The sequence below is a fragment of the Diabrotica virgifera genome, chromosome 4 (assembly GCF_917563875.1).
Source record: "Diabrotica virgifera virgifera chromosome 4, PGI_DIABVI_V3a".
Taxonomy (NCBI): domain Eukaryota; kingdom Metazoa; phylum Arthropoda; class Insecta; order Coleoptera; family Chrysomelidae; genus Diabrotica; species Diabrotica virgifera.
The window spans coordinates 242,641,773-242,659,787 of NC_065446.1; the positions used below are offsets into that span (position 1 = coordinate 242,641,773).

Sequence of the window (18,015 nt, forward strand, 5' to 3'; positions counted from 1 at the left end):
GCACACTTGCGAACGGAGCATTTCCGGACAAGACAAATTCGGGGGCACTTGCGGACAAGACGAAATATGCGAGATGCTGAGGTAAATAAATTGTTAGGGAATCGTGGCATTTCCGTACAATGTTTTTGACTGCAATAATCAGTCAATATTAATTAAAAAAGTAAAGAAATCGTGAGAATAAACTTCCCTTCACACTTTATCCAAGGCTTAGGACTGGCAATCTATAAAATATTTTTTTTGATATGGTACAAAGAAACTAGCTTTATATATTGGCGTGTTTCCGCCATGTGTTATTCCCTTTGGTTCTTTGTCGACGAAAAATCCATTCGATCAAATGTTCGTCGACGAATTGTACATTCGATGAATTATGCATTCGACCAACTGTTTGTCGACCAAATGTTGTCGACTAATTTTCCGCCGACGAAGTGTTCTCGACCAACTTTCCGACACCGACCTGATTTTAGCTGTTCGAACCCATCTCGTCCTATTCCTCTCTCAATTTTGGAAATATTTGCAGTTAAATTTTCTTGCACATATTCTTCCTCATTTCCCGCAGTCAGAAAAGGCCAGTTTTTCCAGCATGATGCCAATATGTATGGCTTCAGTTCTTGCAACGATAGTTTTATGTTTACGGTGCTAAATTTCTTGAAGCATTCCATCATATTCATATCAGGATCACATTCCATATTATCCAATATCATTTTGAATGTTTCTCTAACGTAATAGAGCTTAAAGGCCTGGATTATTCCTTGGTATATCGGTTGAAGTAAAGCCATCGTATTGGGAGGTAAAAATATCACTTTTATATTTGCATGCATGGCTTCAGGTGAGCGAGAATGACCTGGTCCATTGTTCAAAAATAGAAATGCTTCAAAGTCTAAATTCTTTAATTTCAAATAAGTTTCAGCTTCAGAAACAAAACAATTCTGAAACGTTACAAAAAATAGCGCTTGTGACCCATCATCATCATAATCCTGCTGCTACAGCCCTTAGAGGGCCTCGACCTTCTCAAGCGTTCTACGCCATTCTGTTCTATCCCTTGCCTGCACTTTCCAGTTGCCGACTCCGATCTTCTCGGCATCTTGTGTTACCCCATCCATCCACCTCAACTTTGGTCTACCCCGTCTTCTCATTCCCACGAGTTGAGCTGTTAGAATCCTTTTTATCATGTTCGATTCAGGGGCTCAGGCTACATGTCCTGCCCACTGCAGGCGATTTCGCTTAATTATAGTGATAATATCTTTTCCACCAAACATTTGCTTGTAGATATTCTGCAGTTCAAAGTTATATCTACGCCTCCATATTCCGTTCTCACAAACCGCTCCGAATATCTTGCGTAGTACCTTTCTTTCAAAAATTGATAGAGCGGATTCATCTGTTTTAGTTAGCGTCCATGCCTCTGAACCATATGTGAGAACGGGGACTATCAATGTTCTATACAGCCTTATACGAGTTTTTTGAGACAGACGTTTGTTAGATAAGTACTTTAATAAACCATGATAACACCTGTTTGCAATAATTATTATTCGCCTTTTTATTTCCTCAGATGTGTCATTATTGGGGTTAACCGATGTCTCTAGATATATGAACTCTTTGACCGCTTCGAAGTTTTGGTCATTGATGATTAGATCTGCATCAACATTTCCAGCTCTTGTGTTTGTGTTGGTCGCCATGAATTTTGTTTTATTTTGATTTATATGTAACCCCATTAGTTCTGCTGCTGCAACTAGATCGGTTAGGATTTCCGCAGTTCTCGCCCTGGTTCTTGTTATAATGTCCACGTCATCTGCATATGCAAGAATTTGGACTGATCTGTTAAATATTGTTCCTCTGCTATCTAAATTAGCGTCTCGTACAACTTTTTCTAAGGCTACATTAAAAAGCTGACACGCCAGCGCATCTCCCTGCCTTAACCCCTTATGTATTTCGAATGGGGTTGACGAGTCGTTTTGAATTTTTACTGCTGATAGCATCTTCGCCATTGTCACTTTTATCATAGATATGAGTTTTTTTGGAATTCCCAACTCATTCATAGCATTGTAAAGACTTGGTCTTAAGACACTGTCATATGCCGCTTTAAAGTCGACAAAAATATGGTACATATCTATGTGCGCTTGTGACCCACGCTTTCTTTTTAGCACGTCAAAACACTGCCATGTCGCCCTTGTTTTGATCTTTTAACACACGAGGATATAAAGATCTATAAAAATCATTAATATTTGAATAACACAATCTCCAGATGCATTAGAGCATCGCAGCAGTGAAACTATACTTTGCTGCCTTAAATCCAGGGGCATTTTCGCTTTTGAAAATTTTTGGCATTCGCTTATACTCTGTATACTGACTCTATACGCGAATTAAGAAATCTTTGAAAAAGCTCCAATTGCTATAACCGGCATAATTATGTTTCGTGGAGCTTAAGAAAGCATTTGAGAGGTTCAAAATGTTATCCATTTATTGTACGCAAGAGGAGTACCTCTAGAAATAATTAAAACTATCGAAAATATTTACCAGAACAATACAATAAAAGTAAAAGTAGATGAAGAACTAAATGACCCAATTGAAGCTGGCAATGGGATAAGACAGGGAGACTCTCTAAGTTCTCTATTGTCATTGATTATAAACTACAGTGAGTAGTTTATAATCAATGCTATTGTATAAGTAAGAACTAATAAAGGATACCAAATGGGAATAAAACAACTTGAAATAATCTGCTACGCAGACGATGCAAGACTAATCTCTCAAAGTGAAGATGATTTACAACGTATGCTGCACCAAGTTAACATAACCGCCAGAAAATTGAACATGTTAATTTCCCCAAAAAAGACCAATTGCATGGTTCCAGAGGCGTAACAGAGGCCCCCGCAGCATGAAGCTTGCGGGGGCCCCAATATGTCAGGGGCCCCATCTTGTCTTTTCTATTATATATGTAAAAATGTGTTACTGTTATATTATTTTACGCATACATACGCAACGTTTTTTAAGCAGTGTAGTATTGAAAATAAAGTCGCCCATGAGACAGATATTATATTAGTAAAATTGTAGATATATTCGCTGATAGTAGTGCACGAAGAAAGTTACTTCATAGAATGATACTATATAATACTTCTTCTTCTTCTTCAGGTACCATCTCCGCTACGGAGGATGACAATCACCAGAGCTATTTTAATTTTTGAGGCAGTAGCTCTAAATAGCCGTTTTGAGCTACATCCAAACCATTCTCTCAGGTTCTTTAGCCATGAAATTCGTCTTCTTCCTATGCTTCTTCTGCCATCTATCTTTCCTTGCATTATGAGTCGCAGGATGCCATACATCTCGTCCCGCATCACATGTTCGAGTTTTCATAAACAGTACATGAATACACTAATAGCCCAGTAAATGACCATTTTTAAGTGTAATTATCAGCGTCACGACGGACTTACTTTTACTTGCGGGGTGAAAGTCACCGCTTCTCGGGGGTGAAAAACATACGTTTAATAAGTCCGGAAATAGATGAATTGACTAATTATAAGCAACTTTTGTTCTATAAGAGATTCTTTATCTAAGTCGATACTTTTCGAGTTATTTGCGAGTGAAATTGTTTATTTTTCAACAAAAAAAAAACAGGTTTTCGGGCGGTTTTTCGCAAATAACTCAAAAAATAGGTATTTAATCTAATTAAAGATTATCAAAAATTATCGAAATTTTGAACAAAAATGTCGCTTATAAAAAAACAAAAAGAATGGTATATTGATAAAGTCTATCGACAAAGTAAAAGTAAAGTTGTAGCTCATGAAAAATTGTTCTTATTCGTCCAATTCCAAATGGAATATTTCAACGTGAAATAAATTAAGCACTTTTCGGGGAAAACTCATTAAAACTTTTTTAAATGTTAAAAAAAAATTATTTTTATTTTTTATAAAAGTTTCTAGCATCAAAACTAAGCCAGTTACTTTCAAAATAAAGTTGGCCCTCTTTTTTTGGTAAAAAAAAAATCGGGAAAATCTCCCCCTATTTACTACCCCAAATAAAATTAATTATTAGCGCTTTATCATTTACTTTATTGTATTGTTTATATGATCTGTAAGTTTGGCCGGTTCAAAGTTTTTATTTTTGAAAAAAATGGTTTTATTAAAATAAAATTTTTTAAAATAGCTTTAAAAGTATTAGAGTTACGATATAAAAATAGTGATATCTCAAAGGGTAAAGAAATGTAAGTTTTGCTTTTATAAATATTTTGGTTTTATTTTGTTTTTCTGTACGACAAAAATTGGTTAAGATATGGCTATTTGCATATAATATACACTCGTGATAAGTGACTCGTTTAAGTCCTTTTAACTAGAACCCTTTCAAAAATAAGCATTTTGTACCGGTGAAAGTGACAGGTCATATAAAAAAAGTTAAGTAATTTGTAAAGAAGTAATGATAAGTAACATTTAGGGTGCAAAATAGGGAGAGATTTTCATGATTTTTTTACCAAAAAAAAAGGACTAAACTTCATTTAGAGCGTAACTCGCTTAGTTTTGATGCTAGAAAGTTTTATAAAAAAAAAATAAAATAAAGCTGTTTTAAACACTTTAAAAATGTTTTAATGAGTTTTCCCCGAAAAGTGCTTCTTTTTTTGGTTATTTCAATTTCGAAAATCCTTCTTTTCGAAAATTTTTATATCGAAAATATTCGATTTGGAATTTGACGAAGAAGAACAATTTTTCATGAGATACAACTTTGCTTTGACTGGGTCCATAGCCTTCATTTTTTCATTAGCTACTTTTTGCTAAGAATATTTTTTTCGATCAAATACTTATTTTTTGCTTTATTTGAGAAAAACCTGATGAAAATGTGGTTTTTTTGTTTAACAATAAACTTTTTCACTCGCAAATAATTTGAAAAGTATTGACTTGACTGACCACGTCGGTGATGACACTGAAAATGACACGGTATCGCCGTATTTCACGTTCATTTACTGGACTATAACACATATAAGTTTTTGTTACACAAGTCGCATTTAGTAATTTTTTAAATGGGGCCCCATTTTCAATTCTGCGGGGGCCCCGACGGAATTTGTTACGCCACTGCATGGTTCTAACAGCAAATCTAATAAAATGTAAATTGGAGCTGGAGGGCCAGGGTCAGATAATAGAACAAGTCATGGAATTTAAATATCTAGCTCAGGAAAGCTCGAAACGGAAGTAGAAGATCAAGTGAACAAAGCAAACAGAGCCGCAGGTTGCCTTAATGAAACAATATGGAGAAGTAAAAATATCGAAAAAAAAGTGAAAGGCAGAATTTATAAAACAGCCATCAGACCAATAAAGACACACACGACAGAAACACGACCTGATACAGAAAGGACAAAAAGAATGGTAGAAACAGCAGAGATGAAAACCCTTCGAAAAATCGATGGTAAGACACTATAAGATAGAGCTAGAAGTGTAGATAAACATCATTAGGGCCCAGAGCACGCCAAATAGAATTCTATTTTGCTGACGTCACAAAATAGAATTTCATAATGGGAGAATCGACGGTTGCTAGGCAACGTGACGTCACTAAAATAGAATTCTATTTGGCGTGCTCCAGCACCAGGGCTTTTTATTCCGGATGCAATGTTTGTCGCTCTTACTTAGAGCTCTCTGATTCGCTTATTGCGGTGAATCAACTGAATCACTCCGCATTCCATTTGAGTGTTTGTTGTGTCAAAGTTTGTTGTATGACTTGGCTTTCGTTACAATTTTCTTCCACTCTATGCATAGCTCTCTCATATGTGTATAGTTCTCTCCAGTTTCTCACTTCCAGAATTTTGATATCTCTCATGACATGGTCCTCTTATCTCTCTCTGGGTCTTCCCTTTGGTCTTTCAGTTTCTGTTTTCCATCTGGTGATCTTCTTAATCAGTAGGTCGTTTTTCCTTCTCTCTATGTGTCCCAGCCATCTCAGCATCTGTGCTTTAGTAAATCTAACTATATCTTCTCCCTTCATTATGTCTCTTAGTTCATGATTCATTCTTTTCTCATTTCTCCGTTGTCTATTCTTATCGGGCCCAAAATCCTTCTGAGGATTTTTCTTTCAAACATTCTCAATTTTTCTTCATCTTTTTCCGTGAGGCACATTGTCTCAGCTGCGTACGTAGCTACTGGTGTGATTGCAACTCTGTATATTTTCAGTTTTGTATTTCTGGATAAGTTTTTATCCTTCATTAGCCTATGATATCTCCAGTATGTTTTGTTACCTACTAGTATTCGCTTCGTTACTTCTTCACTTCTCTTATTTTGGCCATTCACTATTACTCCCAAATATTTAAATTGTTGGACTCTTTTAAAAGTGTAGTTTTCCATTTTTGATTTTTGTGATTTCTCTCGTCCTATTATCTTCTTTTCTAGAACAGAGTAGAGATTTTGTTTTTCTTCGTTAATTTCTAGACCTCTTTTCCGTGCTTCCTTTGCCAGGATTGTTACTGGTTCTTTTAAATATTTCCTTGTCTCTTCCCATAAGAACCATATCATCTGCATATGCAACTATTTGGGTTGAGAAGTATGCTATAGTTCCTTTAATTTTGCTGCCCTTGACTGTTCCTTCTACAGCTTTGTTGAAAAATGTGGTTGACAGGGAATCGCCTTGTCGCCCTCTTGTTTCTATTGCAATGGATTTTGTGCTATCTTCCTGTGTTGTTACTTTAAGAGATCCATCCATAGTCATTTTTGTTAATCTTAATAACTTTGCTGGTATATCTTGATTTTTCATGTCAATAAATAATTTATTTCTTCCAGTACAGTCAAAGGCTTGTCTGAAGTCTACGAAGAGGATGTGGAGTTCTATGTTGTGTTCATGGCATGTTTCGATTGTAATTTTCCGTTGCAGATATACAATGGGGTAAAAAAACAGAAGAGTAGCATGGATCGACCATATAGGCCGAATGACAAGAAACAGAGTAGTAAGGACAGCGAGAGACGGTTCCCCAATAGGAAAACGATCAGTGGGAAGACCACGAAAATGATGGAATGACAACTTACTGGAGGCGCATTGAAAAACAGACAGAGTCATGTTTACACAAACATAAGAAAAAGAAAAATACTGTGCCAAAATTTTAGGACATACTTTAGAAATAGGAAGTGGATTTTTACATAAAAGGCGTGATTCTCGGTGAATTCCCAACTTGTTGAAAGATCCAACCTACAATTGCATCTAATATCAAGTAAATTATAGGTACCTTTGTCCGGAACGAATGCAATTATAGGGGGTAATTCATAATCCTTGGTGTAATTAGACGAGCAATATAATATAAAAAACAATTGCAAACTAACAGAAGCATTCACAAACAGTTAACATAATAAGATTGAACTAGTAACAAAAAGTGTTAATTTGTGCTCTTGGAAATGGGTGCTTCAAGAATATTACTGGTAAGTAAAACAGTTTTTTATTTTTTTTAGAAAGTAATTTCAAAACTAAAACTTTTTTTTTTATTATTACAAAATTGCTTTTTTCTGTTTCTTCTCTGTTTAACGTTTCTTAAATTTTGTGTTACTTTTCTTTTCTATTTTACTCCAAGTTTGGTTTTTCACAAAGTTAGTAGCAATCGGTCATTATGCACAAGGGACCTAGTAACAATAGATTTCTTGTATAATTTTTCAACATATTTTCTTTTTTTTTTGACCATGTTTGGCCAGTTTTTACTTTCAGATCCTATTTACTTGTTTTGAAAAAATGCCTTTTATCCAAAATAACTTAAAAATTATTAGTGATAACAAAAATTTCAAAGGGTAAAAAATGTAGGTTTTGTATTTTGTTGTGTTTCTATAAGACAAAAATTGCTTAAGATATAACTGTTCAAAATTTGCATACTCTCGTGATTAGTGATTCGTTCAAGCTCTCTCAACTACAGCCCTTTCAAATAAGCAGTTTGAACCGATGAAAGTTACAAATGGTATATAAACAATACATAAGTAAATTAACTTGTGAAGCGATCATGATTAATTTCATTTGGAGTGCTAAGTAGGGAGTGATTTTCATGATAATTTTTTAACAAAAAAAGGATTTACTTGATTTTGAGAGTAACTTTCTTACTTTTGATGCTAGAAACTTTTTTAAAAAACAAAAATAAAGCTTTTTAAACGCTTTAAAAAAGTTGTTATGAGTTTTCCCCGAAAAGTGCCTCATTTTTTGGTTATTTCACGTTGAAATATTCGATTTGGAATTTGACGAATAAGTATCTAGTTTTCATTAGTTTCAAACCTGCTTCTACTGGTTTTACATACTTACTAGGCTACGTAGAAACAACTTTTTTTTTTCAGTTTTTATAAGCTATATTTTCGCTAAGAATATTTTTTTTTCGATAAAATACTTCCATAAAGACCATCTAAAGACGTGTTTTTTTTTGAAAAATAAATATGTTCACTCGCAAATAACTCAAAAAGTATTGACTAATGCAAAAACTCTACCTATAGAACAAAAGTTGCTTAGATTTAGTCAGTTTATTCACTTCCAGACTTATTTTGAACGTGTATTTTGCACCCCCCATAAGGTGTGGTTCTCATCCGCAGGGCAAAAGCACACATCGGCACATTACTTAAGAATATTTTTTTTTCTATAAAATACTTCGATAAAAACCATCTAAAGACGTGTTTTTTGTTGAAAAAGAAATATGTTCACTCGCAAATAACTCGAAAGTATTGACTAATGCAAAAACTCTACCTATATAACAAAAGTTGCTTAGAATTAGTCAGTTTATCCACTTCCAGACTTATTTTGAACGTGTATTTTTGCACCCCCCAGAAGGTGTGGTTCTCACCCGCAGGGCAAAAGCACACGTCGGACATTACTTTTTTTCTTTGACATGCTAGCTATATGTATGCCAAATTCCATGTCAATCCAAGAGGTTCTTTAAAATTCAGATCTTTTGCAATATTTTACTGTGAGTGAATGGATTATCAATATCAACTTTTGATTCGTCAGTTTCTACACTAGCGTCAATTTGTATGGCCTTTATAAATGACAGTTTTATCTAACAATAAAACACGGAAAACGTTTGTTTTCTATACTTCCACAAAATTTATTATATCTAAGTGACTACAGCTGTTTCGGCGGAGTGCCTTTCTCAAGTAATGTTCATTACTTGAGAAAGGCACTGTATGTATAGAAAACAAACGTTTTCCGTGTTTTATTGTTAGATAAAATGAACTTCCATCAAGTAACGGTCGAATCCATCAATTAATGACAGTTTTATTAATATTACCTTTTTTTACAGGCAACAGCTTTCCTACTCCTTGTTGCTGTATATCCCAGTGAGTCATATCCTACACTCGAACGGCTGAAACAGAAACTTTTTGGTGGTGGTGGATATGGAGGAGGATATGGGGGAGCAGGAGGGTATGGAGGAAGCTACGCTGGTAGTTACGCCGTTGGTCGCCCAGGTGGAGGTTGCCAAATATGCAATCAGCAGCCGGCATACCCTCAGCAACCTGTGTATGTAGAACAACCAGTAGTCTACGAACAGCCACGTCCAGTGGTAGTGGAACAACCGCGTCCAGTTGTTGTAGAAAGACCAGTAGTAGTGGAACAACCCCGTCCAGTAGTAGTCGAAAAACCAGTTTACCGACCCAAACAACCAGACACTATCATAATAATAGAAGAAGAAGTTCATAAGCCGCGACCACCACCACCACGTCCACAACCAACATACCACTATCATCCAACTTACCAGCCTGTAAGACCAACCTATCGGCCAGTGCAGCCCACATATAAGCCAGTACAACCAACCTATATACCAGTACAACCAACATATAAACCAGTACAGCCAACATATGTTCCAGTACAACCAACGTATCATCCTGTCAAGCCGACCTACCAACCAGCTCCGCCCACTTGCAATACGTGCAAACCAAATCCATGCACTACATGTGGACAAGATGGTAGCAATGGAAGCGGTGGTGGAGGAGGAGGCGGTGGTGGTGGAGGAGGCGGTGGAGGCGGTGGAGGTGGTGGCGGTGGCGGAGGAGGCGGATGGGGAGGGGGAGGAGGTTTTGGTTTTGGAGGCGGCGGCGGATTAGGTACCAATTACGGTAAAAAGTGAAGAGAAGTTCTTTAGGATTATTGACATAGGCGTAACCAGGGGGGTTTTGAGGGTTATAACCCCCCCATTGGGATGTACTCTATACGCTTAACACCATAGCCCTCAGAGACCTTCCAGTAGTTGTAACCCCCCCCCCCCCCGTATTCTGGTTACGCCATTGGGAAAGACTTTTGTGATAATTGTATAAAAATATGTTTAACTGACCTTGTGTAAATTTGTCCCCTACTAAGAATTATATTTGTTGTTATTTTTATATAAAATGAGATATTATAATACACATACATATAATCTATTTTGTTGTTTTATTGGTTACACTATTATGACACTTATGTCATAATATACAGGGTAGCGAGAAAGTATGGAACCACGGTAATTTCTCCGAAACCGCTTGGCCGATTGTTATAAATTTTGGTGGTTAAGGGTATTCTAATACGGTCGATATTATAGTGGTAATTACATTATTGTCAAATCTTCCGTTCTTTCTGGAAATCTAATGAACTTTATTATTTTAAATATAACACCCTGTATATTTTTTGCGTTTTGAAGTCCTTAAGAAATGCTGATTATTTTTCGTGTTATGTTCCCTATACCTAAATGCCATAATTTCGGAGTTATTGGTATATTTATTTAAAAAAAAATTAACAAATTAAACAAATTTATTTTTTTGGACCGGGTAGATATTATTTTATAATTTGTAATTCTTTTGTAATTTTCCTCAAAAGTTAATCGTTTCTGAGTATAAACATATTAAAACTGAAAAAAAATCGAAAAATGACGATTTTCCGGGTTCAAAAACATAAGCAAAAAATATTATTTTTCAAACTATGAAGTGTCTAAATAGGGGAGTGCAATTAGAACGAGAAGATACAATGTTTCGGAAAAAATCAAACAAGGTTATATTTTTCTAAAACTTTTTTTGTTAGTTTATAAATATGTTAAAGTAAAAAGTTCTACTCACAAATTTCGCCGCTAATTGTTTATTAATTGTTTAAACAATAACAATTGTTTTGTATAAATAATGTTAAGAATATGGGTGAATTCAACATTTTATTTTGATAAAAAATGTTTCTATTTTAGTTTTGATTATGCTGAACCCGAATCTGACATTACAATTTGCAAATTCAAAATGGCGGATTCAAAATGGCGGATTTTTTCCTAAAATTCCTTAAAAAGCAGTTGTAAAATCCGAATTTTTTTTATAAAACGTGTTTGTTTACATATATATGGATATTTTTGAGAGGTTGCTGAACCTGAATCAAATTTTGATAATTTAAATTATAAAATGGCAGATCCAAAATGGCGGATAACTTAAAAAATAGTTGTAAAATCATAATTTCTTTACAAAATGTATTTATTTCTACATATATTTATTTTTGAGAGCTTTGATAAACCTAACTTAAATGTTAACATTATAAACTATAAAATGGCGGATCCAAAATGCGGATTTTCTAAAAAGAACATAAAATAGAACATTTTTCTAAAACATTTATTGTCTTTATTTTTAACAGGTTGTTGAATCTGAATTAAAGATTAAAAATTAAAATTTCAAAATGGCGGATCCAAAATGGCGGATATTTAAATGAAAAACAAGTAGAATCCAATCAAACAAATATGGAATTTCATTCTTAAAAAAAGATAAACAAATAATTTTCACAATAATATTAAAAATTAAAATGTATTAGAAAGAAAGAACAAATTATTCAAAATCTATCTCTTCAATATTCAAAAAAATGTTGCAATGGGATCATAAATAAAAAGTTATTCTTAGTAAAATGCTCTGCATATTCTAAAACTTTAAATGCAATCATAAAATATCAATTTTTATTAATTTTGTACAAGATATGTCAATAAATAAAAATTTCAGTTAGGAGTAAAATACCTATATTTTTCATAATACTGAAAATTGTTATTATGGAAAGTTGTTCAGAATTAAAAACGATGTGTCAATATGCAATTACACTTTTATGCAATTTTTTTACATAATACCTCGTATAATATTGATAAAATATAATATTTTATATTTGCATATTAAGTGTTAGACCATGCACATATATTTATGACGAATAACTTTCTTCATAAAATTAATTATAACTCAGTTATCATAAATAATAAGTGAAAATTTAATGATGTTTGGTATAATTAATTTGAAACAATATTAAAAAAACAAATTTTCGATTAGAAGGATATAATTACATGTTGGAACATAGTTTTTAATTCCAAACAACTTTTCTTTATAACAATTTTCGATATTGTGAAATATAAAGGTACTTTACTCTTGCGTGAAATTCATATTTTTTGACATACCTCGTACAAAATTAACAAAATTTGATATTTAATGGTTGCATCTTATGTTATATACGATGCAGAGTATTTTATAAAGAATAACTTTTTTTCGTAAAACTGATATTAAAAAAGTTATCAATAGGTTCCAAGTTACGCAGACAAACTGTATAAGAGCTAAAAAAAAATTTTTTGTTGACCATTTATTATTGTTGAAGCTTACTATTAAATTAATTTTAGGTAAGTTTTACAGAAAAAAGTTTTGATCACTCTGTATATACATTTTTTCAGCTGGTAATTTTCGGTTGTTGTATTACATTTTTGTTATCTTTCTTAGTTTTCTCAAAAAGAAATTGTTTATTTCATTTTTAAACTAAAATAATTCAGTGTTTTTTAAAGATTACATCCTAGGCTTTAAAAAAATATCAAAAAAATTGTATTATATTTATTCAAACTTGAGTAATACCGTCTTAAAATGGTGGGAATTCTGTAGAACTACGAAGTTTTCAAAAATTACATTTTTTGAGACAGCGTGTTATTTAAATTAAATTTTTGAGATTTTTTTTGAATGAAACATCGTTTAGTAAGATGATTGAGAGGTAAGTTGTGCAAATTTGAGAGCTTTATAAGTAAAATTGTATTAGTTACACATTTTTAAATCATTTTTAAACAAAATTCATGTAAGTCTAATTTTCTGCCCACACCGTACATATGTCCATATATTTTATTTCTTTTTATTACAACCATAAGATAGCTTATTTCATCTTCTTTCATGTCCAATTTGTAAAATTCCTTTTGATCCATTAGTTAAAGAATTACATTAAAAAAACTCAAGCGTGCACTTCTTCCAACGCTAGTTTACAGTGAGCCAATGCGTGTGAGAAGGGTGACTTTAGCGTTATAAATAAAAAAATACAGAAGCTAGAGATTTAATTTTAGAAAAATCTTTATATAAGGTTTTTTTTTGTAAAATTTTCTGAATTTTTCAATGGTCAAGTCAGTTTTTTTCTAAAGATTATATTTTCGGAGTTATTTAAAAAAACATCTAACTTCGCTGTTCATTTGTTTAATAAAAAATGAAGCACCCACTTCTCGAGTAGAACTTTTTGATATGTTGTTTATTAAACATTTCTTAATGAAATTACAAAAAGTTTTATCTTGTTTGATTTTTTCCGAAGTGAAAATCTAAATGCACTCCCCTAAAATTCAAGTTCAAACCTAATTTTATCAGATGCCGATAAGTGATTTGGTCTTATTTCATTCTAAAACATTATTTTTTAGTTGTTAATGCAGTCCGATAGCCCGTCCTCTCTTATGAGCTTTATTAACAATTAAAAAAAAAACAATGTTTTAGAATAAAATATGCCAAAAATTCTTACAGGGATCTGAGAGAAAAAGGTTTGTGCTTGAAATTAGGTACTTCGTAATTTTAAAAATGATTTTTTTACTTGTGTTTTTGAACCTTGAAAATCATTTTTCGATTTTTTTCAGTTTTAAATGGTTTATAACTCGGAAACGATTAACTTTTGAGGAAAATTACTAAAGACCTTTTTTGTTCCCAATGATCCAAAGAACCTAAAATAATGTCTACCTGGGACAAAAAAATTGTTTTTGATAAATTGTCAATTTTTTTTTTAATTAAATGTAGCAATAACTCCGAAATTATGGCTTTTAGGTATAGGGAACATAACCTGAAAAATAATCAGTATTTGTTAAGAACTTCAAAACGCAAAAAATATACAGAGTGTTCCCTTTAAAATAAGAAATAAAATATAAGAAATTAAAATAAGAAAGTTCATTAGATTTCCAGAAAAATGAAAGATTTGACAACAATGTAATTACCACTATAATATCGACCGCATTAGGACATTCCTACCCACCAAAATTTATAAAATTCGTTCTAGTAGTTTCCGAGAAATCACCGTGTTTCCATACTTTCTCGCTACCCTGTATGTAGTTCTTTTAACTCTTAAAATTAAAAGGAAGACATGGGCTGAGAAATATCTAAATTAAATATCCACACTAAAGAAAAGGCTATGGAAATAGGAGATAGCAAACTACGGACAACAAATCAATCTGGAGATAAAACTGACCTGGAGAACTCCAGGCTGCTTAGTTGATTTAGTCATGTATACAAACTGAAGAAAAGGGTAACATCAATGAGATTAAATAAAAAATTAAACCTTAAACAAACAAAGGAGCGAAAGGGAATACAGTTACAATTTGAAACTAATAATCATCTACATACAAACAGCGAAACTTCTCATAGCAAAAAAAATAGAATAAAATAAAGAAAAGAATTGCAACAAGATAAAAATATGTACCAGTGATCGAAGAAGCACTAAATGCTGGAAAGTAATAAAGAACATACGGAAAATCGAAATACTTAGTGGCATCCCAAAAAATAGTAAAAAGTGTATGGCCGCTACCTCAGTAATCTACAATTTGCGGATGACATAATCCTGATAGCTAGGTACTGACCTACAAGAACTGCAAACCATGCTTTTAGAACTACATACCGAGTCTTCTAAAGTAGGACTGAAAATGAATTTTTTTTTACTTACTTGCTTACCTACTTAGTCCTAAGCCTTTCTACCTTTAGTTGTAAGGCTGGTGGAGTTGAGTTTGGCATTGTAGTCTCCATGCTTTCCTATCCTGCGTTAGGTTTCTTGCACTTTCCAATGTCAATCCCTTCTTCTCGACTTCTTTCCTGATTTCATCTACCCACATAACTCTTGGTCTTCCTCTTTTGTTTTCCACTGCACTCTCGTTTCGAACACTCGCTTTGTAAGCTTCTCGTTCGACATTCTACACACGTGCCCGAGAAAACTAACATTAGGATACTGGCAAATAAAACGGACTCAACTATCGGAGCTATTATTTGCAGACGACATGGTATTGATAGCAGAAAACAGAGAAGACAGAACAATCTTGAAATCCTAGAAGAAGAACTATCAAACATAAATATGAAAATTACTACAGAGAAAACAAAAACAATGATAATTTCAAATACGAGGAAGACACACGCAATAGAATTAGACGGGAAACAACTAGAGCAAGTGGAATATTTTAAATACCTAGGAGTAATAATCGAAGCAAATGGTCAACAAGACATGGAAATAAACGAGAAAATGGGACAAACAGGAAGCTTATTTAACGCTATGTGTCCAATATCAAACATTCATTATTCATATCCGATATTGAACAGTATATTTTTATCACCCCGTATATCACATGAGCCAAGTTGTTATGGTATAATACATGTACGGGTTTCTAATTAGTTCACGAATTGTAAATTGTAAACAATAATTCGGGCAATTGCATTATTTAATTTGATGATCAAATATATTTCTTTGTTCTCAATATTTGTAAACATGCTCAGCGCGTGGCTTGACACCAATACTAAATGCCACCGCTGAGAAAGAATACACATTTAGAATCATTCTCAAGAATCAACTCCTGCAGTCAAGATGTAACTTTAAATTCGGTAGTCATCAGTCTTCAACTAAGCGCGTACCAGTCAGTATTCAAAGTTCTCCCGGGGTAAAAATTTACCCTAGTGTCGGTTCCATCAATAAATTACCTTTATCGCTATTTGGTGTTTCCCTCATTTTATACATGGTCCTTCGAGCCGGAAAACAACATTTTTTGGGAAAAAAGAGATACCGGAGAAATTAAAAACGGCAGTCGTTAAATCAGTAGTTAGACCAACAATCGTGTATAGCAGCGAGACATGGACATTGACGGGGAGACAGAAGTCCAGAGTCAATGCTATGGAAATGAGGTTCCTGAGGAAAATTTTTTTTAATGTTGTAATATTTACAATCTGTCCTTAACAAACTAAGAACAATAGGTAAATTATTTGACAAAAATTGAAAATTTGACCTGTAGAGGGAGATCCAGTGATCACCCTCTTTACATAAATTAAATTAAAACAAGTTAAAATAAGTTTAGTTATCACAGATTATTCGAATCTTCTTGCTAGGTCCACTACTTTGAATCTCTTCAGGCGTCGTACATCATTGTGGTCATCAGTGAGGTTGCTGGCTAACTCGTTTGGATGAGATTCTAGTCTCTTGGAATATTTTTTGTAATATTCTGTTATTACTGTTTTTGTGGATGGCACATTGAGGTCTTGCTCTATTACATAGTTTGGCACGTACCAAGGGGCATTCAGCATTGTTCTAAGGACTTTGTTCTGGAGTCTCTGCAGTATTTCTAGGTTATTTTGACTGGCTGTCCCCCAAAGTTGGATACCATAGGTCCACACTGGTTTTAATATAGTTTTATATATCAGCAGTTTGTTTTCAAGAGATAGTTGAGATTTACGACCGATGATCCAGTACATTTCTCGGAATTTTATTCCTAGTTGTTTTCTTTTTGTAAAAATGTGCTTTTGCCAAGTTAATCTCCTATCAATATGGATTCCTAGGTACTTGACAGTATCGGTTTGTGGGAGTTGCGTTTCATTTAGTGTTACAGATGGACATGTTTGTCTTTTCATGGTGAAGGTTACATGGATGGATTTATTCTCATTCGCCTTTATCTTCCATTTTTTAAGCAATCTCTGTATATTATTAAGGTCTTTCTGAAGGGTTCTGGATACTGTATTTGGATCATGGTGAGAGGCTAGTACAACAGTGTCATCAGCAAAAGTTGCACACTGTTGCAAGTACAATATCGATCCCAAGACACTTCCTTGTGGTACTCCGGCTTTTATTGGTCTTAGGCTTGTGTATTCATTATCCTGCTTGACTAGGAAATGTCGGTTGGAAATATAGCTTTTTAGGATTTGATAAAAAGGATGGGGAAGAAAATGAATTTAAACAAAACAAAAGTCATGCACTCCGAAGAAACCGTGACAATAATAAACGACAAAGTTATAGAAAAAGTTAAAAAGGGTAACATCAATGTTACCCTTGCATAGGACAAACAATAATACTAAATAGGGAAATTCAAACGAAAGAAATAAAAATAAAAAGAAAGCTAGCATGAGTAGCATTCGGCAAACTGAATTATATACTCAGAAATCAACAAATTCAGCTACATCTTGGATATAAAGTTTTTGATGCATGCATTATTCCCATATTAACATATGGGGCACAAACGTGGACAATCACAAAAAAGAATATAAATATACTCAGAGCCACTGGACTCAACACGCGATGGAAAGAGCAATGCTTGGCATATTACTTAACGACAGGAAAACAAACACGTGGATAAGACAGAAAACCAAAGTCACCGATGTGGTACAAAAATCATTAAAATTGAAATGGGAGGAATACGCTGGCCATGTAGCTAGGAGCGATCTAAACAAATGGCACAGAACAATTCTAACCTGGAGAACATACCAACACAAAAGACCCAGAGACAGGCCTTCTATGAGATGGACAGATGGTCTGAAACGGACTGTAGAGGATATTAGAGATCGAGATGATTTACAGAATACCAATTCTTGACCAATCCTACAAATAAATACTTCTATTTATATATACAGAGAGAGTCTGTAAAGTGGATTAAATTCAATATCTCAAATACTAATTGTTTTTTTGGAAAATGCTCAGACCCGTCGATTAGTATTTCAAATTGTCCTTTTTGACATTCAATAATTATGTATACAGGGTGTCCCAATTTAGAGATATGACGTCATCGTCGATTTTCTTAAATGGCAACACTGTCATTTTGATAGCTAA

The 18,015-nt window shown here is 33.6% G+C and overlaps 1 protein-coding gene across 1 annotated transcript; it reads left to right on the forward strand.

Moving 5' to 3' along the window:
• The first annotated feature begins 7,241 nt into the window (after positions 1-7,241).
• Positions 7,242-10,334, forward strand: LOC114338944 (uncharacterized). Its single transcript, XM_028289566.2, has 2 exons — positions 7,242-7,373; positions 9,218-10,334. Exons 1-2 carry the CDS (start codon positions 7,350-7,352, stop codon positions 10,040-10,042), a joined length of 849 nt encoding a protein of 282 aa, XP_028145367.1. The 5' UTR covers positions 7,242-7,349; the 3' UTR covers positions 10,043-10,334.
• Positions 10,335-18,015: the final 7,681 nt, after the last annotated feature.